Source organism: Calonectris borealis, chromosome 28 (genome assembly GCF_964195595.1).
Source record: "Calonectris borealis chromosome 28, bCalBor7.hap1.2, whole genome shotgun sequence".
Classification (NCBI taxonomy): domain Eukaryota; kingdom Metazoa; phylum Chordata; class Aves; order Procellariiformes; family Procellariidae; genus Calonectris; species Calonectris borealis.
The window spans coordinates 2,509,022-2,531,882 of NC_134339.1; the positions used below are offsets into that span (position 1 = coordinate 2,509,022).

Here is a 22,861-nt window from a genome sequence, read left to right on the forward strand (position 1 = left end):
CAGCCGGCGAATGTGCGGCCGCCGGCGCGTGGCAGGGCCTGACCCTGGGGTGCAACCTGGGGGGGCCCCATCCTAGCACCCTGCAACCCACCCTGCCTTCCCCTCCCCCGCAACGTGGCGTTGGGGCGCAGGGTCCCCTCAATCCCTGCTTACAGCTGGGTTTCCCCGTGCTGCCTCAGTTTCCCCACCTGCAGAATGGGGTTAATGATACCAACACCCCCCCCTAAAAACCCTCTGGGGCCCCCCCAGGGCTCGGCTGGGGAGGGGTGGGGCATGGGGAAGTGGGGGGATCCCAGGGTGAGTAGTGTGGGTATGAGGAGCCAAGCGGGGTTATTTAAGTAAAAAAAGGGGAGAAACAGAGAAATCCCAGGGGTGCTGGCCCCTGGGAGCCCCGGGGGGGTCTCTTGATCAAAGCATTTTCTTGTCTGTCTGTCTCTTCTTTTAATTAATTGTTTTTAAATTATTATTAATTCAAAACCTTCCTTAAAATCTTGCCGGGGCTTGGGTACCCCACAGCAGGTTGAACCTGGCAACCTGCAGGAAACCGGCCTTATGGAGCCGTTCACTCTGGAGCGTAATGGTGGGCATCTAGAAGAGACCTGGAGCTCTGCTCATGGGTAGGGGCCGCTGGTGTTGTGTCCCCCTCCGCCCCGGGGCAGGCCTGGGGGTGGTGGCTCCGGCGGGTTTGTCCTGTCCCCTGGCTCCCAGCCCACCGCTGACCTTGGGCAGAGCCTCTCTTCGTGTCCCCTTCCCAGTGGGGGGGGGGGGGGAGTTAGGGGACAGCGGGGGGATCCTGAGGGACATGGGGGGGCGCAGGAGGAGGGGTGACATGCAGGGGGGCTGGTGACACAGAGAGGTGCCCTGTGGGGTGACGGGGGGGGGGGGGTGACACGGGTGGATTTGGGGTTGTGGGGAGACCCTATGGGGTGACACGTGGGGGGGGTGAGCAGGGGTGTGGGGAAGTACTTTATGGGGTGACACATGGGGGGTGGGGAGACATGGGGGGACTGAGGGCGCGGGGAGGTGGCACGGGTGGGTCCGGAGGTGCCCCATGGGGTGACACGCGGGGCGGGGGGGGGGTGTGGGGTGTGTGCGTGTGTGACGCGGCGGTGCCCTGTGAGGTGACACGCGGGGGGCCGGGGCGGTGCCACGGGCGGCGGGGGCGCGAGGAGCAGCCCACGCAGCGGGGGGTGAGGGGGCTGTGGGGGCTCTTAAAGGGCCCCCGGCCTCCCCCCTGCGCGCAGCCGCGCGCTGCGGGGGGCGCCCCCCCCCGGCTGGGAGGCTGCGCCCCGAGGCGGCGGGCGCGGGGGGGGCGGCGGGCGGGCGGGCGGGGGGGGGCGGCGCGCGGCCCCTTTAAGAGCGGGGCGGCCCCGGCCGGAGCAGGAAGGAGCCGCATACGGGCCTCGGCGAGCAGCTCCCGCGGGGCGGCCAGAGCCTGCTCCGCCCGCCCGCCCGCACGGCTCGGCCCGGCCCGGCTCGGCACGGCGCGGCCCGCTCCGCTCGCTCGGACCGCTCGGCCCCCGCCCGGTACGGGGGGGGTGGGGGGGGCGGCGGGGGGGGGGCCGGCGGGCAGGGGTCGGGCCCGGGGGGGGAGGGGAATGGAGGCCCGACCCCCCCTCGGGGGCAGCACGGGGGCTGGGGGGGGGGTGAAGGGGGAGGTCGGGGGGGTCTGCGGGCCGGGGGGGGCCGGGCCAGGCCGGGGCAGCTGCCCCCCCCCCCCCCAACCCCCCCCCCCCGCCTGCATACGTTGTACTTGGCCGGGCCGTGCTGGGGGGGTCGCGGAGGGGGGGAAGGGCCCTGCGGGGGGGGGGGGGGGGCGCGGCGCGGGGGCTCCTGGGAGTTGTAGTCCGGCGGCCGCGCCGGCCCGCAGGTGCGAGGGGGCGCGCGGACTACGTTTCCCGTTTTGCCCCGCGCGCGCGGCGAGTGGGAGGCGTGTTGATGGGCAGCGGGCGGGGCCAATCGGGGCGCGCCCTCCGCCCCGCGCGCCCGCCCGCCCGCCGCCCGGCCCAATGGCGGGTGGCGCGCGGGGTGCGGGGTGGCCGAGGACAGGCGCGGCGGGGCCTGCGCTGCCTCCCCGGGCGGGCCCGCGCCCCCCGCCCCGGCCCCGGCCCGGCCCTTGCCCGGCCCTGCCCGGGGGAGCCCGGGCGGCGGCCGCGGGGCCGGGACCTCGCCTCGGCGCCCCCCGCCCCCTCCCCCGCCCGGCCTCCATTGGCGGCGGCCCGCCCGGGGGAAGGGGTGGGGTCGTGGCGCCCGGCCAAGGCTCCCTGTGGGCCCCGCCGCCAGCGGGCCGCGGGGGGGCGGCTCGGCCCGGCCCGACCCGGCCGGAGGGGGGGGGCCCCCGGCTGCTGGGTGGGGTCCCCCGGGGCGTGAGTCCTGCCAGGCCGGACCCGTGCGGGGGCGCCGGGCCTGGGCCGCTCCCTGCCTCCCTTCCCCGCCGGGGCTCCCCCTCCTGTCCCCGAGCACCCCAAGGTCGTCACCGCGGGGAGCCGCCCCGGGGGAGGCCGGCCCGGCCTGCCGCCTGTCCCTGCCTTCGTTCTGCGGAGGGGTTTTGTTGTTTGGTTCCCCCCCCCCCCCCCCAGCCCTTCCTTATCTCCCCCCGGCCGGCTGCGCACCCACCCCCGTGCGCAGAGCGAGGAGAGGGAGGTCGGGCAGCCGGCGGCGGTTCGCGGTGATAATCCCCCCCCCTCCCTCGGTGGTTGGGGCCCTGAAAGCCGTCGGCTGGGCCCTGCGTAGAGGGCTGCCCTGGAAGAGCCGTGCGGGATAAGCCTCTCTCCCCGCCGCTGGACCTGCGCAGCAGTTGCGGCGGAGGTTGACATGAGGGCCAGCATCCCTCGTTCACAGCTCTCTGCTTGGCCAGGGTTGTGACACTTCCTTGTCTTTGCCATCCCTCATCTCAAGGCTCTTGAGTTTGAGGTGGTGGGTCGGGATTCGAGCCTTCAGGTACCCAAAGCTCCTGTGCTGAGCTCCTGAGATAAGAGCTGAAGGTTACCACCGGCTTCCCCGGGAGCGCTGCGTTTGTGAGGCTGATGGCAGGAGACAAAGTCACGGGCAGATTGCTGCGGTGACCGTCGTCTGAAAACTCGAGGCGAGCTGGTTGCTACCTGGGGAAAGGGCTTTGTTGCTTGCGTTGTTTCAGTAGTGCGGGAAAAGCCCTTGGCCCCGCACGTGGAGCGGGACTCCCGGCACCTGGGGCTTCCGTTTACCAGAACTTTCAAATCCCGACGTTCGTATGTTGAAAACAACAGTTCCTGTTGTGCATCGGCAACCGATGTGACTGCTCGTGCCTCGTGTGGCTCTCCCGTGTTCTCAGCCGGCCTCCTGGAGACCCTCTAACTTGGAGGGCAGCAGGAGGCTGGGCAGCAAAAGCTTCTCTCGGCTCAAGGACTCTTGGTAAGAGTTTGCTGCTGGTCCGAGTTCAAGATTAGCCGTGTTCCCCGTGCTGTTAATTGTCTTGGCTATCGAAACCATAACTTATATAATAAGTACTTTATAGACATGGGTAGAGAAGGTCTCTGCCTGGAAGAATTTACAACCTAATGAGGGTTGAAGTTGTGTGCAGCGTAGCAGCGGAGCTAAAAGGTCATCCCGTCGTTTTAAAAAGTGTTGGTTTGGTTTGGTTTTTTTTAAGGAAATGTTTTATTTCTGAAGGTTTCTGCTGGTCCTGGTTGGAAATTGCAGTATGTGGGCGCTTCTGGAGGCTGGTCAGGAAGAGACTGGCTGGCTTAACTCTGATGGTTTGCTGGAGATGTTGTATTTAAACAACTTTTTAAAAAAGAAAAAGTGAGACGGAGAGAAACTGAGCAGTTTATTAGAGAGGAGCCATTCTTGTTTAATATTCATTCTGGCCCCTGTTTAGGCTTGTTCTGGTGAAAGAGGGAGTGAAGAGGCGCAACCCAAACATGGGTGAGATGGTGGGATTTTTCCACCAAGCCTTAATTGCGTTAGTAACTCAGGGGAGGGTTTTGCAAGGCATGAGCTCTTAATAAATTTGGTGGTGAATGAAAATAGTTCTTCATTTTCTGCTGATCCGCAACTCTTCTTATGCCTCTTTTTTTTTTTTTTCCTTTTTTGCTCATATATGCATCTTGTTGCATTGTGGTAGCGGGTCCGATGATGATCTTTAGCTGTATTGTGAGCTTAATAAGGAGCTCTGCTTTGTAGAGGTGCTGGGCCAGCTGCAGCTGGGTGGAATTAATCTGGTACGCTGAACGCGGTGGGTTCGCTTTGTGTTTTGTGACTTTTAAAGCAGAATTGAAAATTACAGTTGTTTTCCCGGTGTGAGAATCTGGATGTCGGCATGGGACGCAAATCAGGGGAGAAATATATGCTTCTATCGAGGCGCTGCGATGGTTTGCTTGCACTGCGTGTCTTACTCGAGACCTCGTTTGGCGGATAAAGCGCTGCCTGAGTGCTGGGTTTTAACTGTGCAGAATCGAGTCCCCCGCAGGTGTCCAACCTAAAAATTGAGGGGGCCTGTGAAATTCCTGGTCTGCATTTGAGACAGAGCCTAAATGCTTGAGAACTGTGGTTTAATCTTGATTAAAAGTGACACTTGAGGGTTTTTTCCCAGTCTCAGGATACTGCATTTATTGAAAGAGAAGACTTCTGTGGCAAACAATTAGAATCCTACTCGTTATCTTGCATAGTCAAAGCAATAAACAGTTGCTCTTAACTATGCTCTCAACCAGCCTTAACCTCAAATTTGAAGAGACTGGTTTCAGTCTGTAATTAAAAGCCTTTTGACGAGCAAAACTCGGGGAAAGGGAGAAAGACGGTCTCTAGGATGAAGAGAAGAGTTTCTACCCAATCCCATGACCCTTTGATCCAAACTGGCGCGTGTTTGTGTTCGGTGCTGCCTCCCGAGCGGCGTTAGCCGCGTGTCCATCCCGATACCTGTGCCTGGAGTATCCTGCCGGTCCCGGAGGAGCTCTGGTGGGATGTCAGAGCAGGAGTAAACGAGGTCAAACAAGCGTCGGGATCCTCTGCGAGTATCCAGGGACAATTGTTTCTCGCCCAGCTCTCTGGCCATATCGTCTTCCCTCCGCGCATAGTTTCAGTTTCCCTGCCTCCCCGGTGTCATTGCTGGCTCCTGTAGCAGAGTCCGGACGCGACTTCCACGGCGCAAACGGAGCAAAAGTCGTTCTGTGCCTCGAATCGCGGTGGGGCTCCTTTCTCCCTGGAGACCCGGCCGTCTGAGGGACTTGTAAACCTTCCTGCGAGATCTCGGGCAGCAGTCCCGGGCTGCAGGTGGAAGGAAACTATAGAGATCAGCGTCCTCTCTTAATGTGACAAGGTGCGAGAAACTGGAAACTGGTGCGCGCTGCCCCGTGGCTGCAGGTGGGAGCCAAGGCCACGTCGGTGAGATGAGCCGCAGATCCCCTGGCAATCAGCGGCTTTCCGACGCCGTTGCTTCGCCGACCCCTTAAAAAATGCGTACAGCCGGACTGTCAAGAGCGTGATCTCCCTGACGACAGCCTTGCTGTCTCAAATACTTTTCGCCGATCTCTTTGAATGCGTGCGCCCTCCCAGGGTGCAGGGGCCCGGGCAGAAACACACGGCGCTGGCGTTTGCTGGGTGGTTTCTTCGCCTCGTGAAGGGTTAGCACCTTCGGGACCGTTTTCCTCCTGCTTTCCACCCCTGCAGTTCTGTAACGCCCGTCTGAAACTGCGTGAGATCCTCTCCCCGCTGCGGGAAGGACTGCTGCTCTGCTTTTTTTCACAGCAGAGGATGCTCCCAAGCGTCCCAGCGCTGCGTTTTAACTCCCTCTTGCCTGCTGTTAAACTGCAGTTGTGCGCCCTATTTCCTTCCTGGTTCGTGCACCTACTTATTTCCCACCGGCAAACTGGAAACCAGTAAGTAGAATGCTTTTTCTTTTTTGTTTGCTTGAGTGCCTACCCAACACAGAGCTGGGCAAGCATCGAAGGTAGGCTTGTAGCTACAGGTTGCTGCTCTCTAGTTACTTGGAGCCTCTTGCCCCAACAGGCAGAGTACATGCGGTACCGGTTCAGCGTTCCCTCCCTTCATCCCTGCGCTGCCCGGTTGTGCGCCCAGGAGGGAAGGAAAAGAGCTTCATGGCAGGACAGCGTTGCCGGGGATGAAGCGCGTGGCATGCTTGCTCTCGGGATTCGCTTTTGCACGTGGCGTGGAGTCGAGAACGGCGAGACGAGCTGTCTGTGTATCCACAAACTAGGAATTACATAAGCCCTGCCCGGTACGCTCTGCTTTGTCAGTAAACTCCAATCTTATTCATATTCTTTATTTTTTTTTCCTTTTCTTTTTGCCCCCTTCCTGGTGTGTAAAAGACGACCAGTCTTTGAGATGCCATTCGAGGCGATTAGATTAATGCTAGACCTCCGACATCGAACGCTGAAGGCAGGGGGAGCGGGGCAGGAAACGTCGGGCTTGTGGAGGGGGAGGAAGGGCAACCTGTGACATGGCTGCGGGTGGGAGAGGGACGGGTTGATTTTGGGGCTCGGGGGGGAGCTGGGCTGGAGAGCCGGGCGTGCAGGGAGCAGGTCAGGAAACGGACGGGCGCTGCGGGGGTGCTGCGGGAACGGGGGGTTTGGGATTTGAGCAATTCTTACGGTTCTCTCGGTTTAGGAGACGGAGAGAAGCTGCGACAGGGGAGGGGGAAGGTGGTGCCAAGGGGGCAGAGGCTGTCAGCTCTTCTCGGGGGAAACACCGCTGGGGACTTGGGGGGGATTTTGGCCGGAGCGGGGAGCGCAGGATTTGGCTTCTTGCTGGTCTGTGATCGTGCCTGGTCTCTGAAGGGGAGGAGGGTGTAAAAATACGACCCGCAGAAGCTCTCGTTTTCATCCAGCCTTGAGCGGCTGGGACGTGCCGGTGGCCCCGCAGCCCCCGCTCAGCCCTCGTGCTTTGCCGAGCAGTGGGTTAATGCTGACGGCGGCTTCGGTGCTTCGTGACGAGTCTTCAGCCGCTCCCTTTGATGAAGGGGCCGAATGTTGCCTTTTTGAAATACTGGCAGCTTATTTCTGTGTGGATCTCGGTGCCTCCAGGTTTACGGGGCTTTCGAGTTGAAAAAGAAACCTTCCCCTTCCGTAGACACTGTGCTCCTAGGCACGGGCTGGTCCTTTCGCCAGGATTGAAGCACACAGAGATTCATGTTTTGTGGGGTTTTTTTTCCCTTTGCGTGTAACTTCTGAGGCTTTCTAAAGTATTTAGGAGAACTAAGGGCTGAATAGCATGGGCTTGGTATTCTGCAGGATCTCCCGAAAACCCCACCGTGGTTTTGCAGGGAGCTGCTCCGTTGCTGTACGGCAACAGCAGAGCTATGTGGGAGAAAACCCGTCGGAGGGCTGAGGCAACAGGCGTGTGGGCACACTTGGGCTTGGCTTTTGAAGAGTTTGTTTCAGCAGCAAAACAAGCAGCTTCCATTAACGCAAGGGCGGCCGGCCTTCCCGGCCCTGTAAACCACGCTTAGAGATTTTCAGCAGGCTGAGGGCTGCGTGCGTAGGCTGCAGGGCTGAGCTGAGGAGAGGAGGGAGGCCTGGGAGCAACTCGTGTGCAGCCTTGCTGGAGCAAAGGTGGGGTTTGCAGCAGGATCTGAGAGTTGCCGGGCAGCTGTCAGCCTCCTCGGTGGATGGCGGCTCGTTTCTTCTCAGCGTGGAGAAATTCGTGCTGCCCGGAGGCAGCCCCAGCACGAAGACCTCGTGTGATGGACTTGGGACCATCACGTTGAGAAACCCCGAGGCAGAGCAATGGTGCCGGTGATGGGGGGCTTCGGGCACAAAAGTAAACCCTTGCACGCACAGAAGTTCAAGGGACACGCGTGGGTCTTGGGTCTGTGACTACACGGGCTTGAACCAAGGCACATTCCTGCTGGATTAAATACGGTCTCTGATGACAAAGGAGAAAATTGGCAAGGAGGTCTGGGTGGAGTAACCAGTTCAAGCTAACCTTGCAACATAAGAGAAGTTTTAGTACGTCCTGGTTGTTGCTGTCAGCGGTGAAAAGGGCCGCGTGTTGATCCGGCACGGGACGGTTTTGGAGGGGTGGCAGGTTGGGGCGGCTCTGCGCCGCGCCGTGCCGCGACCGCCTCTTTCGGATGTGCCGTAACAGGTCTGGCGGAGGCCGGGCCGCCATGCTTCGCCACGTGACGTGGCGGGCGGGAGCAGACCACTGCTGTCTATCGGGGTTTAAGTCGACTTCTGGTTTTTGCCAGTAGTTGATGCTGCGGCGGAAACCGAACTTCCCCATGCGCTGTGCGAGGCTGTGCTGTGCCCTGGAAGGAAATCCCTTCCCAGCTACAGACATCGGTAGGGATCTGCAGTGTTGCAGAGCGTGACGTTTGGTCATCCATCATCTGTTTTTCTTCATTGTGGAAGTGGGCTACCAGCATTTTTAGAGGTAGAGCCGCGCTGTGTCTCTTTCTCTGTGCGGTGAATGCCATTAGGTTTACGTGAAAGCCGTAGACCTTGTCCTGGGAGATGCAGAGGGCTTCCCCCCTCCCCAGGCACTCGGGACATGTCGGGAGCGGGCCCTGTGCACTTGGCTGCAGGTGACTTTCCTTTGCCTGGTTTTGGTTTAATTCTCCTGGTCAGCAGTAGTAACGCTCTCTGTGTTGCCGTTGTGCTTAGAGGTCAGAGTTTGGGTCGAAATACGGAGCCTGAATGGGGGAGGCAAGGAGGGAAACAGGGATGGGATTGCTGAAGGGTCAGTCTGTTGGTCAGACCCCAGATTTGGTGTTAAAGCTGGCAGTCATGAGCCCTTTCCTCAGCGGCACTTGTCCTCTCGCTGTCCATGCAACTGGAAAAAAAGCCACATCTGGCATGTCCTTTGTCTCTGGACCAACGTGTGAAAAGCACTTAAATTCAAGCAGTTTTGGAAAATGAAGAGCAACAAGCCCTTTTCTTCCTGGTATGCTCCGTAGCAGTGTCCCTAATGATTTCCTCTAGCGTGATGAGGAATCCCAGACCTCTAGCATCTCATTAACAGCACCACGGAGACCAGCTCCACCTGGGTAGTCATTATCTCCCTGCTCCGTCATGGTCGCACCATCTCTTCTGCTTGCTTTGCAACCTGCCGCTGCCGGCAGGATTCGGGAGCCCGGTTCCAGTTGCTCTTGCTCTGGTTCTGGCTTGGCATGAGTGGTCACAGTTACACCGTCGAGGTGTCTTGGTGAAGTTCTCCTTTGCTTCTGCCCACTGCTGACACGGTGGTAAGGGCTGGGAGGGGAGCAGTTTTGAATGCTGAAAGGATTATAAATGGGTTGAGGTGTAAAATTTAAATTGGTCTCTTGGCGATACCTTCAATCAGCTGCCATGGTTTGCCTGAGGTAGCAGGGGGATTGCTGAATTACCCCCAAAACCTGTCTGTCCAGGAGCTGCTAGGCGATGTGTCACCTTGATGAGAGGCTTGGTGGTCGTCCCTTCGCAGCCCAGTTTGATATCTGAGCCGAAACACTGGTATAACGTGGGCTTGGGACTTCTTCATCCGAATTCTTCAATGCAGCTCTTCCAGCCCGATTTAGATGCTCTGCCAAATATATCAGACCTACGCAGGCTCCTCTGAATGAGCACAGGATGCAGCCGTTCCTGAGCGAGGAAATGGCTGGCTGGTGTCTGGGGGAGGGTTGTCCTTGCTCCACCGGCTCTGCAGATCTGCCCCTTTTGGCCAGCCCGAGGAGAGGAGAGCACCACGGCAAAGCCGACTCTTGGCACCGCTCCTACCTCCAAGGTGCTCTGCTGTGGGAGGGGATGATTATTATGGGTTTTTTAATACGAAGGAAAATCAAGGTTCTTTATTACTTGTGGTCATTAAAGTTCCCATGATGCTCGTTGAGGGTCCGAGGGGCGTTCAATTCCAGCGCTCCGTCCAAACTTCAATGGGAGCAATTACCAGATACTCTTCCTACCAGAGTTCCCTTGGCAGCGGTAGCAGGATGTGGGATTCTCCTTTCCTGTCTGAACGTCTCTGCTGCTAAATCGCTGTGTGTCCTGCCCCAGCGACTGTTGTTTCTGTGGTGTATTAGGTGTTTCTTCCCCATCGATATATGGCTCATAAAGCACTTTGGCTCTTCTAAGATGCGGGATGCGGTGTTGATCCGTGCTGAAGAATCGGCGGTCGATGTATCTGCAGGTTTTTGGGTAGATTTCCTTTTACCTTGGGCAGCTGCTTGGTATGAAACAGTCCTAGAACAAGGGTTGACTGTGCTGGAGCTTCCTACGCTGCCCAGGCATATATTTCTAGACAGTAGGGAGAGGCAAACTTCCCTGGCAGGTCAGACCTGGCAGCAGCAAGGAAAGCTCCAGCTGTTTTGCTTACTTGATAATGGTGCGAGTTCATCGAGTTGGACTGAAATGAAAGGCGGTTGCTGTAACCGAGGAGCTGGGGCTACCTTGTCAGATATTGTCACAGCATCTCGGTTGTTTTTTCACTTCACGTTAAATTTGAGACATTGAAGCGGGATGCTTGGAAAGCTCTCATCTTTGGAAGGATCAGAACAAAACAACCACCCCGCTTTGAGGAACCAGTGGAGGGGTAGTTTGGTCTGCTTGTGCGATCAGGAGCCCGGTGCCTGTTTGGGAGCCAACTGAATCCTCATGACGTGGTCCGTCTCGTTCCTTAGATGAGTTTTCGTGTCGTGAATCCAGCGATTAGAGCTGCGGTAACAGAGACCCTGCATTGAGAGCTGTGGCAGAGGCGCTGGGGAATAAGATGCTTCCCAGAGCCAGTGCCTTCAGACGGGGATTTGTAGGGGGCTGGAGGGGATGCCTGTTTGCAGAAAACAGAGCCATATTGTCCGCAAAGAGGCCACAGATATTTGCAGGATGCTCGTTCTGCTCTGATCTCTTCACTTCAATAGCTGCATGATCTTGGTCATGCCGTCTGTGTCCTCTGGTGTTTTACCCCAGATGCGATGTCCAGTCAAGATAGAAGAAAGCTTGAATTCGCTCTTTTTGCCGTTGGTGACTCAATTACCTGCTATACACCAAAGATTTCTTCCTGTTGCGTTATCAAAACGGTGAGGATTTAGATTTAAAAAAAAGAGTCAGCGTGCTTTTATTTTATCTTAATTTTTTCCGACGATGCAGTTTGTTTCTGTTAATGTGTAGGGTCTTCCTCTCAAGAACATGCATCTGTTTTGCAGGTCCACATAATTCGGATAGTTTGGCACTAAACTGCCGACAGCGCATTCCTTTTAGAGAGCAGTTGAATTTTAATAGCACCATAGAGTGGTTGAAATAGTGACTTCTCCCAAGCAGGCAAAACACCCTCCTTCATTTCCTCCTGCCTACCATCTTCCCACCTTTTTGGCTTTATGCTGCTGCGTGCTAGGTGTGTTTCCCCAGGCCTCTGCATAGTTTAGGGTGGATCCTGGGCAGAGGGAGACCTGCTTGGGCTTGTCCTTGGGATGTTGCAGAGCTTGGTGTCAGCAGAGATGATGCCTCATGCTCCAAATGGCCGGAGAACTGCGTTTTATCTCAAGGGATCCAGGCTTGCAGATGTGTCCGTGCAGCTGGAAGAAGGACGGGGGGAACTGGGATGATCGCTCCTGAAATACAAAGTGAAGAGACAAGGACTTGCGTTGTGTGACCTATAATTGGGGTGAGCTATTCATAGGGAAAAAATGCCCATTTCTCCAGTCGGTGGTGAGTGAGGGCTAGGATAATGTTTGGGCCTTGGGCAGCAAACCACTGCCTTTTCTTTTTTTTTTTTTTTTTTTTTTATATAGCAACATTATTTTAATAATTCTTTTCTAGCACACAGCAGCGCCGCTGCAAAATCTGCCCTGACACTGTCATATGTGCATTTCTTCTAAGAAATTGGGCATAGCAACTTGTGAGCTCCATTCCTTGGGTACCTTGAGCTGCAAGAGGCCAAATAACCACGTGCCGTAGCCCAAAACGCAGTTATTCCCAGGAAACCTTGCCTTGTGGATTGTAGCAGTGCCCTAAAGCCATTTCGCCTCATGCTTGGTGGAAAAGGCGATGATAATTTTCCCTTTCTGCCCGGAGCGGGTGCGTAGTGTTGCTCAAGCTTCTCATCTGTGCTGCTGGAGTGGGTGGCACCTCTGCGGGAGAGGAGAGCCCTGCCTTTGTAAAGCGATTTGGGATCTTTTCCGGATGAAGAGCACGTTGAAAACATTGGCTGTTACCGGCAAACCAGATGTGACTTAGCTCTTCCACCCGATACCTGCGTATTTCAGAGCCCCTCTAAGCTGCTCAGGTTCCTCTGGTCGCCCAGCTAAATTTTAAAGCAATGCAAAGAAGCAAAAGAAAGAAAAAAACCCAGTGAGGTTATGTGGAAAACTAGTAATTAAGCAGTGTTTTGTCAGCACTTTTGGTTGTGATCCCATCTTAATGTGGTCGTCTCATTTGAATGTAAATGTCAAATTCCAGAACTCCTGTAGGAAAGCGATTGGGTGACATCCCGCCGGACTCGAGGTGAGTAAAGTGCAAGCTCAGGGGTTTCGGTTAACGCTCCGTTCTGCTCTTTTGCAGTTCATCTGGTAGGTCTGAAAGGAGCGAGTTGCTAACTTGAGCTTAAGAAAATAACCTTTTAGTGTTGAGGAGCAGCATCAAACTGCAGTCAGCCTCGGTGTGAAACCAGTCGGATGTGGAACAGCCGAGATTGCCGCGAGCAGCGTCTCGGGCAGGCGGAGGGCTTCCCTCGCTCGCACGCGTGTTCAGCAGCACTTCTCACACAAAAAATAATGGCATTTTTTTCCTGCCTGGAATCGGGCTGTGTTTGTGTCGGGCTGACCTGGGGAGCCGGGGGTAGCCAAACCTTGGTATTTTGGAAATGCAGAGTGGGCTTGGCACCGAGGCAGAGTTAGCTGAGTAGTTGGGGATGCGCGTCGTGTTACACCAGGTTTGTAAATAAATTCGAGAGCTCTGGTATTGTTGTTAACTCTCTCTTTCAAATGGACCGTATTTTAAGTTGACGGTGGTCCCTCAGCTGCTATGAGTTACATGCGAGGGCCATTTCCTAACTTCTCAAACACAGCCGCTTTGGGGTGAAATGTGGCATCTTTGCAACCCTGCAGAGACGCGCGGTCTGGGACAACGAGCGTATAATGCCTTTTCGGCGGTCGGGGAGTGTAGAGAGAGAAAAGAGCTGCCTGGGAAATTTAGGTCAGTAGTTGAATCTCCCCCTTGGTGGCCCATTCAGACCTCATTCTTGCCAAGGAGGGGACTAGTTGGCGGTCATGCCAGTGGCTTTTGTCACTTGTCACCTGGCCGTCAGGAACTCCTTTCCAAGCGGATTTCAGCCAACCCACCGACCCAGCATTGTGCCCCGTGCCTGCTCCCGGTGGGGTTTGGTTTTTTTTTTTTTTGAACCTATAAAGGTGGAAGGCTCCATCTCTTGTTACTAATCCCCTGAGCCACCCAGCTCCGTGCAGGCTTTAATACTCCGGCTGTTCAGCCCCCTGAAAGGGGAACAGGGTGTGATTTTTAAGGGCTGGGTGGCAGCGCTCAGGGAAGGAGCCCGGTGGTCTCTGGCCGTGGCCGTTCCCGGGGCGGGGGGCGGTTTGGGGCAGCCCGTTTAGCCCCTCGACGTTCTCGGCCACCGCAGATGAGGGACACAAAGGGCGTGTTGTGCGAGGAGAATGAGTTGCAAAGTTGTACAACTTTCCATGCCAGCCCTCGGCGGTCTCATGACCCTGCAGCCGTTCCCACACTGTCCAGCTGATTGTCCCGGCCCCCTGACCGGGGAGGGGGGGTGACCTTGCCGGCACGGCCTGACTCGCTCCCCCAGGCCCCCTCAGTCCCCGGGGCTGGGCACCGCAGCCGACAAAGCCCGGTTGTGTGGGTGACGAAGCCTGACTGCCCGGGAGACTATTGCCGTGAAGCTTCAAAATGCTTCACGCAGCTCAAATTCTCTTTAGAGCGGGGGGGAAAAAGCTTTGTAAAGCATCTAACCTGGAGAGGAAAGGGGGGGAGAAGGCTCTAATGTCGTTTTTCAGGGCCAGGAGGCGGCGGGGGGGGCAGAGATATCAGACCCGCTTTTCTGGGGAGCGGTCGTGGCTCAGATCGGGGGGTTTCGGGGAGCTCTGGGGCTGCCCTGGTGGGAATGGGGCGAGCGATGCTGAGGCAGCGGAGGCCTCCCATGCCGTAGCCCAGTGGCTCGGCAGGCCGGGGCGGCGGGGGGGGGGGTCCCTTGGACCCCCTGCAGATGCAGAGATGCCGTGACCTTGCCCAAGGTCACACCTGAAGCCGATACCCAAATTCGGAGCGGTGCTGGCTTTCGTGGTCCCAGGCTGCGCTCAGCCATCAAACAGCCTTTTCCTTTTCCTCCCTGGCGAGGACCTCTCTTCTTAAAAAAAAAAAACAAAACAAAACAGACCTGTGAAACACAGCTTCAAGTTCAAATCCTGCCGCTGCAGGAGCCCAGGAGGCAGCTCTGGAGTTGGTTCCCTTGCTGCGGGTGTCTCGGGAAGCCGCCTTGCTTTGGTGCTTGGGCTTCGTGGCAGGACTTGCACCGGCTGCCTGGTGCATCCAGCCTGGCTCTTCTGGTTCCCCCCTCCCACCCTGACCCCCCCATCACATTTGTGTGCTGCGTTACTGGTGTTTAGTATTGCGGGGTTTGCTTCAGATTGGTGTTTCGCAGGCTCAGAACTGCTTTCTCCTGCGTTTTCTTGGTATAAAACAAGAAGGTGCAGAAATTCCTTTTTTTTTTTTTTTTCGTTTGGATTAATGAAGTTTTTTTAAAAATAAGAAAATAGGAAGAACTACTGAGAAATCTCCTAGCGAGCCCAGAATGGGGGCGGGGGGTGTGTGCTTGTGTCGGGAAGCGAGCGTTGTTTTGCAACCTGGTTGCTAGATCCCCGTGCTATAACGCGGTGCTGGGAGTTGCTTCCTGTATAATTACTTCTGTTCTGGATATGCTCCTGACTCATCCATCCCCCCCATCGCGTGGGGCAGGCCACTTCCCGCTGTGCCTCAGTTTCCCCATCTGTAAACCAGGGACTTTGATACTTACGCTTGCGTCAAGGTATTTTATGAACCAAATGATCTGCGTGTGGATATGCTGCTGGTTGTGTTAGCTCCTAATGATCCAGTGCTTGGGGTGAGGGGGGCAAATATATTGATTTATAGGCAGAGGGTCTCTGCTGCAAGGAGCAGAGAGTTTACTGCTTGAGAGCGAGAAGGAGGGAAACGTTATTCCCAGTTTAGACATCAGAAGGCTGGGCCTGGGGGAAGTTCAGGGGCTCGTTCAGGGCAGGCAGCGTGGTGAAGCTGGGCAGGTTTCGTTCTTGCCTGCCTCGCTGTACCTCTCCCGGCGAAGGGGGATCCCTTCCGAACAGAGGCGAGCCAGCACCGGGCTGCTCGGTTCGCTCTGGCTTTTTCAGCCTTTGAAGAGAGGATGTGTTTAAAGTCAAGTGGATCCGTTTCTGCCGTGCTAGCGCATCAGGACTGACTGATTTATTTATTTATCTTTTTCTAAACAAACCCTCGGCATTGGAAAGAACTCCTGCTTTTGCTGAAGCCTCTCTGAGATGCGGGGCTGGTGCCAGGTCTGCGGCCGGCGCTTTGTGAGACCAGTCTCCTTTCCTCTCTGGCCACCGCAGAGGCTCCTGTTCCTGGGAAAGGTGCAGCGGGTGCCTTGGGCTTAAGTGTTTAAGCTCGGTTCTTGGTAGAACGCCCTTAGCAGCAGGCTGGGGCGGTTGGTGCTCCCCTGTTCCTTCCCACCTCGAGCGCCGAGCTTGCTGCTGTGCCCTTTCCAAAGGATGCTCCCTGCCAGCACCCTGCCTGCATCTCCCTGAGGGTGTCTGCAGACCCTGGGAGCCCAGGGACGAGCGATGGGAACGGTTTTCCCAGCGATTACACGATTGTATCAGGAGTTTGGCTGGGCAGAGCAAGGCTGAATGAGCAGGGGATCTTTCCAGTAGAAGTGGTGGGATTGGGAGATACTCCCAGAGGTGGAGTCCACTGGTGAGGCTCAAGCCGCTCTAGCCCAACGCCTGCCAGCTCGGTCCAGATGCTCTCTGGCTGTATTAAGCCCGATCCTTGCCAAGGCTTGCTAGCTCTGGCCCGGATCCGTGCTAATTCAGCTGTTCTTCCAGACTCTTGAGAGCACCTGGGCTGTGTTTCTCCTCCTCCTTCCCAGAGCGAAGGTAAGCACGAGTCCGTCCTCGCCTGCTGATGGAGGCATGTCTTAAATGCCGGGCAGGACAGTGGACTCGTCGGTGATACGGAGAGGTGCGGAGGGCACGGAAGCCGATGGCTAGCGCTTGCTGCAGAGCACGCTGGCATCGGCAGACAGGTACCTGCCGACGGGCAGCTCCGCGTTGGGAGTTTGCCCGTGCGATGCCGATGCCTCCGAGCAGCCAAGGCCCCTGTGACTCATTGCGCTTTCCTTCTTCTCTCATAGCCTTTTGCATCGAAGATGGCGGGTGGCGTGGACGGCCCCATAGGGATCCCGTTCCCCGATCACAGCAGCGACATCCTCAGCAGTCTGAATGAGCAGAGAAACAACGGGCTGTTGTGCGACGTGGTCATCTTGGTGGAAGGCCAGGAGTTCCCCACCCACCGCTCCGTCCTGGCGGCGTGCAGCCAGTACTTCAAAAAGCTCTTCACCTCAGGGTTAGTGGTGGACCAGCAAAACGTGTATGAGATAGACTTTGTGAGTGCGGACGCCTTGTCGGCTCTGCTGGAGTTCGCTTACACCGCGACCCTTACTGTCAGCACTTCAAACGTCAATGACATCCTCAATGCCGCCACACTGCTGGAGATCCCGGCGGTAAGGGATGTTTGCACGGATCTCCTGGACAGGAAGATTCTGGCCAAAAATGACCAGATGGATACAGTAGATCAAATTGATCAAAGGAACCATCTCAGAGCAAAAGAGTACCTGGAGTTCTTCCAGAGCAACCCCGTCAATGGCCACCAAGGCAGCTTTCCGTGGACCAACCCAGAGTTGAGAGACCTTCAGAGACTGAACTTCCGAGGCCAAGAGGAGGAGGAGGAGCCGGACTGCAATGGCATGGACTTCTACTCGCAAGCCCCCCTAAACGAAAGACCAAAGGCGAATGACTGTGACCCTGACAGCAACCCGGCCATGTGGCTGGACAGAGAGGAGGAGGAGGCGGCTCCTGGCTCCTTGTTTTCACCTTCTCAGAACGGACATTACAGCGGCCGTGGCCTGCCCACACCGGGAGAAGAGGAGGGGACCCCGGGGGGGCCTCTGGACCAGCAGGAAGCCGGTGACTCCCCCAGCTTCGTTCCTGCTGGAGCGGAGACGGAGGATGATGCGAGGGAGGTGGATGGCTTGGCTGCTAGCGCCCTGCTGCAGCAAATGATGAATTCCGTGGGGAGACAGCAGCTCGGGGAGGACGACCGAAAGGATGACGATGGGGTCATGGATTATTACTTGAAATATTTCGGCAGTTCGAACGAGGGCGACGTCTATCCGTCCTGGTCCCAGAAGGTGGAGAAGAAGATCAGGGCAAAAGCATTCCAAAAGTGCCCCATCTGCGAGAAGGTGATCCAGGGGGCTGGCAAGCTGCCGCGCCACATCCGCACCCACACCGGGGAGAAGCCCTACGAGTGCAACATCTGCAAAGTCCGATTCACCAGGTAAGGAGCAGGCGGACGCTGGAGGAGAGGGGGCTGTCACACAAAACCGGCTCTTGGCTTTCCCCCGGGTTCGGCGCGGGGCTGCTCTTGTGCAGTTTTATCTTGCTTGCTCAGCTGATTTCCATCTTGACAGCAGAGTTGGATACGAAGGCCAGAGTTTTCCAGAGAGATGAGCGATTTGGGGGTCTGACTCTTGAGATATCTCAAGGGGTCTGTCTTGATATCCAGAGCCACACCATCCCGGTGTCCTGAATTGCTGAGCTCTGCTGGAAACCTGGCCAGACCCGGGCTTCTGCGGAGGCCAAATAACGTGGTTGATGAAACTGAGCTGCAGCCCTTGGTATTTCCATCGTGGCTGAGGCGCCCGGGGTTGAGGCGCGAGTTGGAGCATCGTTTAGAAATGGCTCCACGGGGCGACTGAAGCGCCGGTGGCTGGTAGCTGGGTTGGGAAGAGGCTGAACCCCGCACGGCTCGTGTCCTCTCTCGGCGAACCACGACGGGCCGAGCGATGGCCGCCCCGAACAACACACAAACCCCGGTGCCTTGGTTCAGCTCCCCGGGGGCGTTCGCCTCGGCGCTGTTTCTAATCAGGGTTCCTCCGCTCCTTCCCTCTGCCACGGGAACGCTGAAGAAAGGGGATATTGTTTGGATTCCTCCGGTTCACTCGAGTCCACGCGTCGCAGCGCCGCCTCCTCTCTCTGGTCTCTGCGGCTGTGGTGGCCGAGCCGGGGCGGGGGTCCCACCCCGGTCCCCCCCCGGCCCTGCCGAGGGACTGTGTGGGCTGCCTGGCAGAGGAACCCGGCTGCCTGCCCTGCCTGCTCTCTGCCTGCTGAAACATTCCCGGCTTCGCGACTGCCGACTGCTGCTTCGCTTCCCGGGAGCCTCTTCTTGGCGGGGGGGAGTCCATGGGGCTGCTCCCCGCCGTGGACATGGCCGGTGGCTCCGGCGTGAAGCCGATGGGGCTGGGACGTGGGCAGGAGGGCCGTGTCCTGCCCCACGGCGCTGCCGGCCCCCTCCCCGTGGCCGCACCCAGCCCCACGTTGGATAGCTGAGGAATGCAGATAATGGTGGGGGCAGGATGCCAGCCCTCTGCCGCTCCCCCGGCACCCGGCCCTGCGCGGCTGGGCCCTGCGACGCGGCACCTCCCGGCCCCGTGCCGGATCTGCCCCGCGTGTGCCGGGGGGCCCCTGGGTGCTGCGCACACACCCCTCTGCAGAATCCGGCCGCCTTCTCAGCGGTCCAAGGTCCTCGCGTGGCCGGGAGCCGGAGGACGCGGAAACGCCGCGGGGTCCCTGGCAGCCATCGATACGGGGGGTAGAGGTGTGTTTAGGAGGAGGAGGTCGGTGGGGCAGTGTCACCTCATCGCTTTTCGATCTCGCCCTCCTCCTGTGGGTCTCGGATGGGGACCTGCTCCCTGCGGGCTCCCGGGAGGGCCTGGCCCTGCAGAGAATGGGGTGGAAACTCCGTCCTTATCCCAGCCCCTATAAACAAGGCCGTTTCATAATATGCCAGGGCCGAGCTATTTTCCAGCCAAAATACATCCCAGAGAAGCCCAGACAGGGACAGGGAGCTGCCATCGGCCTCGCTGCCCGCCAGCGCTGTGCCCCATCTCCTGTCTCGCCCCACCGTGATCACATCAGTCGTGGAAAATCTCCCTGGAGGTCGCTGCCCAAAATCGCGGCTGGTTTCCAGCTCCCGATGCCCGGGGCTGGCTCCCCGGGGCTGCGCCAGCCTCGTCCCCCTGGCACGGCCTGCCCAGGGCTACGGCAGAGCGTAATAAACTCAAGCTGCCGGCCCAGGTCTTGTCTGCTGTTTTTGGCAGCAATGCCCATGAGTTGCTTTTTGCTGCATCTCCCCCAGCACCTCGAAGCCTTATCTCAGAGGCTCCCGATGTAAAAATGGGTGCAAACCTCACCAAGCCCTCCATCATCCTTATTTTCCCCCCTGATTTTATTATTCTTTTGCATTCCTTCACCGTGCTCTCCTTCCCCATCCTCATCCCAATGCTTGAAAACGAATCTCTTCCCTCTGCTGTTAAAAATGCTGCGTCTCGCAGAAGGCTGGGGGAGCCTGGGCATGGGCAGCCTGCTTAGGGAGAAGCAGTCCCCGCTCCTGAAGGAGCTTTTGGGGTAAAGGCAGGAGGAAGAGCCGGGCCTGTTGTGCGCCGGGTGTTTCCCTGCCACCCCCTTGCTGGGTGGGGACCGGAGCCCGTCGGTTTACGCTGATTTTTGCTCCCTTGTGCTTCCTGGTTCCTCTGCGTTCGCAGGGGGAGGAGTGGCGAAGGTGCTCTAATAAGCTTCTAAAAGACAGGCAGAGTGATTTTATAAAAATGACAAATATTTATAAAAGTCTATAAATTACAACAATTTATTTTAAAAAAGCTGTTTTGATCTGCTGCTGCGTACCACGTTGTTTTAAGCAAGGCCCACCTTCCCAGCCCCTTCGGGAGCTGCGTTAACACCAGAGGTGGACACGTCCTTGGTGTTTTGATCATTCCCTTAAGGTTTAGGACTTCTGGGGGCCTCGTGCTGCCAGAATTTCCCCCCCGTGGGCGAAGGCGGCGGTGGCTGAGCTGCGGCGGAGCCAGCGCCTGCCTTTTCCCTACGGGAGAGCAGAGGGGGATGGGGCTGGATCCCCTTGGCGAGGGGCGAGCGGTTCCCTTGCCCTCTGCCCCGGCCGGGCCGCTGCTCCTCGCTGCCTGCGCTGCCCCGCCATGCGCTTCGTGCCTCTTTTCTTACTCCAGGAAGAAGCGAGACGCTGCGGCTCACGTGGCCTTGTTGGCCCCCGGCCCGGCTGCTGCAACTGCCCTCCCCTGGCTCCGGCAAGCTGCGGCTGCGGCAGCACGGGCCCTGCCAGGAGCCAGCCGGCCCCGTACCGGGCGATGCTCGGCCCCACACCCATGCTCGGCCCCGTACCGGGCGATGCTCGGCCCCACACCCGCGCTCGGCCCCATACAGGGTGGTGCTCAGTGTGTACCGGGCGATGCTCAGACCTGTACCGGGTGGTGCTTGGCCCCATACTGATGCTCAGACGTGTACTGGGCGATGCTCAGCCCTGTACCAATGTTCAGACCTCTACCAGGCAATGCTTGGCCCCGTACTGATGCTCAGCCCCATACTGGGCGATGCTCAGCCCCATATGGGGTGATGCTCAACGTGTACTGGGCAATAGACCTGTACCGGGTGGTGCTTGGCCCCATACCGATGCTCAGACCCATACGGGGTGATGCTCAATGCGTACTGGGCAACGCTCAAACCCGCACTGGGCAATGCTCAGCCCCGTACTGGGTGATGCTCAGCCTCGTACCAATGCTCAGACCTGTACTAGGTGATGCTCGGCCCCGTACCGATGCTCAGCCCCATACGGGGTGATGCTCGATGTGTGCCGGGTGATGCTCGGCCCCGTACCGATGCTCAGCCCCGTACTGGGCGATGCTCAGCCCCATACGGGGTGGTGCTCGGCCCCGTACCGATGCTCAGCCCCGTACCGGGTGATGCTCAGCCCCATACGGGGTGATGCTCGATGTGTGCCGGGCGACACTCGGCCCCATACCGACGCTCGGCCCTGTACTGGGCGATGCTCAGCCCCATACGGGGTGGTGCTCGGCCCCGTACCGATGCTCAGCCCCATACTGGGCGATGCTCAGCCCCATATGGGGTGGTGCTCGGCCCCGTACCGATGCTCAGCCCCATACTGGGCGATGCTCAGCCCCATATGGGGTGGTGCTCGGCCCCGTACCGATGCTCAGCCCCATACGGGGTGGTGCTCGGCCCCGTACCGATGCTCGGCCCCGTACCGGGCGATGCTCAGCCCCATACGGGGTGGTGCTCGGCCCCGTACCGATGCTCAGCCCCGTACCGGCTGCGAGGGACAAAGGCAGACCCCCAGGCTGACCTGCCCCCCCTCCCTGTCCTTTCTCTCCCGCGCAGGCAGGACAAGCTGAAGGTTCACATGAGGAAACACACGGGGGAGAAGCCGTACTTGTGCCAGGAATGCGGCGCCGCTTTCGCTCACAACTACGACTTGAAGAACCACATGCGCGTCCACACCGGCCTGCGGCCCTACCAGTGCGACAGCTGCTTCAAGACTTTCGTCCGCTCCGACCACTTGCACAGGCACCTTAAAAAAGATGGATGCAACGGTATTCCATCCAGGAGGGGCCGCAAACCCCGGGTGAGAGATGCCGGGGGTCTGCCTACCACCCCTACGGGGAACGCCGAAGATGGAAGTTTTCCAGCCGGTGGGGAGAGTCAAGAATCAGAGGACACCCTGCAGAGGAACGGCCAGGAGCAGCAGCACTTTGAGGATAATTCAAATAATGAAGCATCAGGATTGAATGTAGCAGGAGGGTCGTCTGAGGGTAACACGCAAGGACTCTCCTAAACCAAAAAAACAAAGTGTCACAAAATCTAGTTAGTACTTTTCCTCCGATTTTTTCTCTTTAAAGATGTTTCTCTCCCTTTTTTTAAAAAAAAAAACAGAAAAAAATATATATATATATTATGTTTCCAATCTTCCCATCGTAAGCAGGGCTCCCCCGAGGATCCCTCAGTAGCCAAGGACCTTTTCTTGGAAAGGCAGACGCTAGGCAGCGCGGGGTGGGGATGGAAAGTGGCTCTGTCACATGGAAAAGAGCTTCCATGTAAATCCAAAGCTTTATTTTGTGTCCAAACACACGTTAAAAAAAAAAAAAAAAACTATTTCAGAGAAAGATCTATTTAAGAAAAAAAAAAAAAAAGCAAAAATAGCAAAAAAAAAAAGTGGTAGGAGTGGAAGGGCTCTTTCAGGGCGGGCGGTACACGGTGCCTCGCGGGCCGGGGGGAGCGGGGCCAGCCTTCCCCCCTCCGCTTTTTGGGAAGTTCAGAGCTCCAGCGGCGCGAGGTGCTCGGTCGCTGCTGCGTCCCGGGGCGGAGACGGCTCCTTCCAGGGAGATCGGGGTCGGTTTTTTGGGGTGAGGGGTGTGGGTCCTTCCCGCCAGCCCCGCTGCGAAGCCGAATTTGCCAGAGGGAAGAGCCGACGGCAGTGGCTCGGTGTAGAAAATTGCCGAAAATTGCCTAAAATTGCCTAATTATGTGAGCGGACAAACAGGATTTTGCAGGGTTGCTGTTGGCAGCGGGTGTCGGACACCCGGGGCTGGGGACACCCGGGGCCGGGGACACCGGCTCAGCCGGAGCCGTGCCGGTGCCGGAGCCGTGCCGGTGCGGATAACGCCAGGCGAGGGTGCGTCCGTCCCTATCCCAGGGTGCCCGGCTGATCCCGGGAATGGGCCGAGATGGATCCGGCACAGCACGGATCCCACCAGCCTCTTCCCAGCACCC

At 58.0% G+C, this 22,861-nt stretch overlaps 1 protein-coding gene across 3 annotated transcripts; it reads left to right on the forward strand.

Moving 5' to 3' along the window:
• The first annotated feature begins 1,367 nt into the window (after positions 1-1,367).
• ZBTB7A (zinc finger and BTB domain containing 7A) lies at positions 1,368-22,288 on the forward strand. 3 transcript variants are annotated; one of them, XM_075175375.1, is made up of 3 exons: positions 1,368-1,527; positions 16,339-17,543; positions 21,473-22,288. In XM_075175375.1, exons 2-3 carry the CDS (start codon positions 16,354-16,356, stop codon positions 21,924-21,926), a joined length of 1,644 nt encoding a protein of 547 aa, XP_075031476.1. In that variant the 5' UTR covers positions 1,368-1,527; positions 16,339-16,353; the 3' UTR covers positions 21,927-22,288. The 3 variants fall into 3 exon arrangements, with proteins under 3 accessions (XP_075031476.1, XP_075031477.1, XP_075031479.1); XM_075175376.1 differs by lacking the exon at positions 1,368-1,527 and adding an exon at positions 2,626-3,390; XM_075175378.1 differs by lacking the exon at positions 1,368-1,527 and adding an exon at positions 5,953-6,211.
• The last annotated feature ends 573 nt before the right edge of the window (positions 22,289-22,861 follow it).

What these genes read in the sequence shown, in the direction of transcription:
- ZBTB7A (XM_075175375.1), top strand. Translation starts at nt 16,354, where the DNA reads ATGGCGGGTGGCGTGGACGGCCCCATAGGGATCCCGTTCCCCGATCAC. An exon ending in TGCAAAGTCCGATTCACCAG is followed by an intron (nt 17,544 to 21,472) that starts GTAAGGAGCAGG and finishes TCTCCCGCGCAG; the next exon opens with GCAGGACAAGCTGAAGGTTC.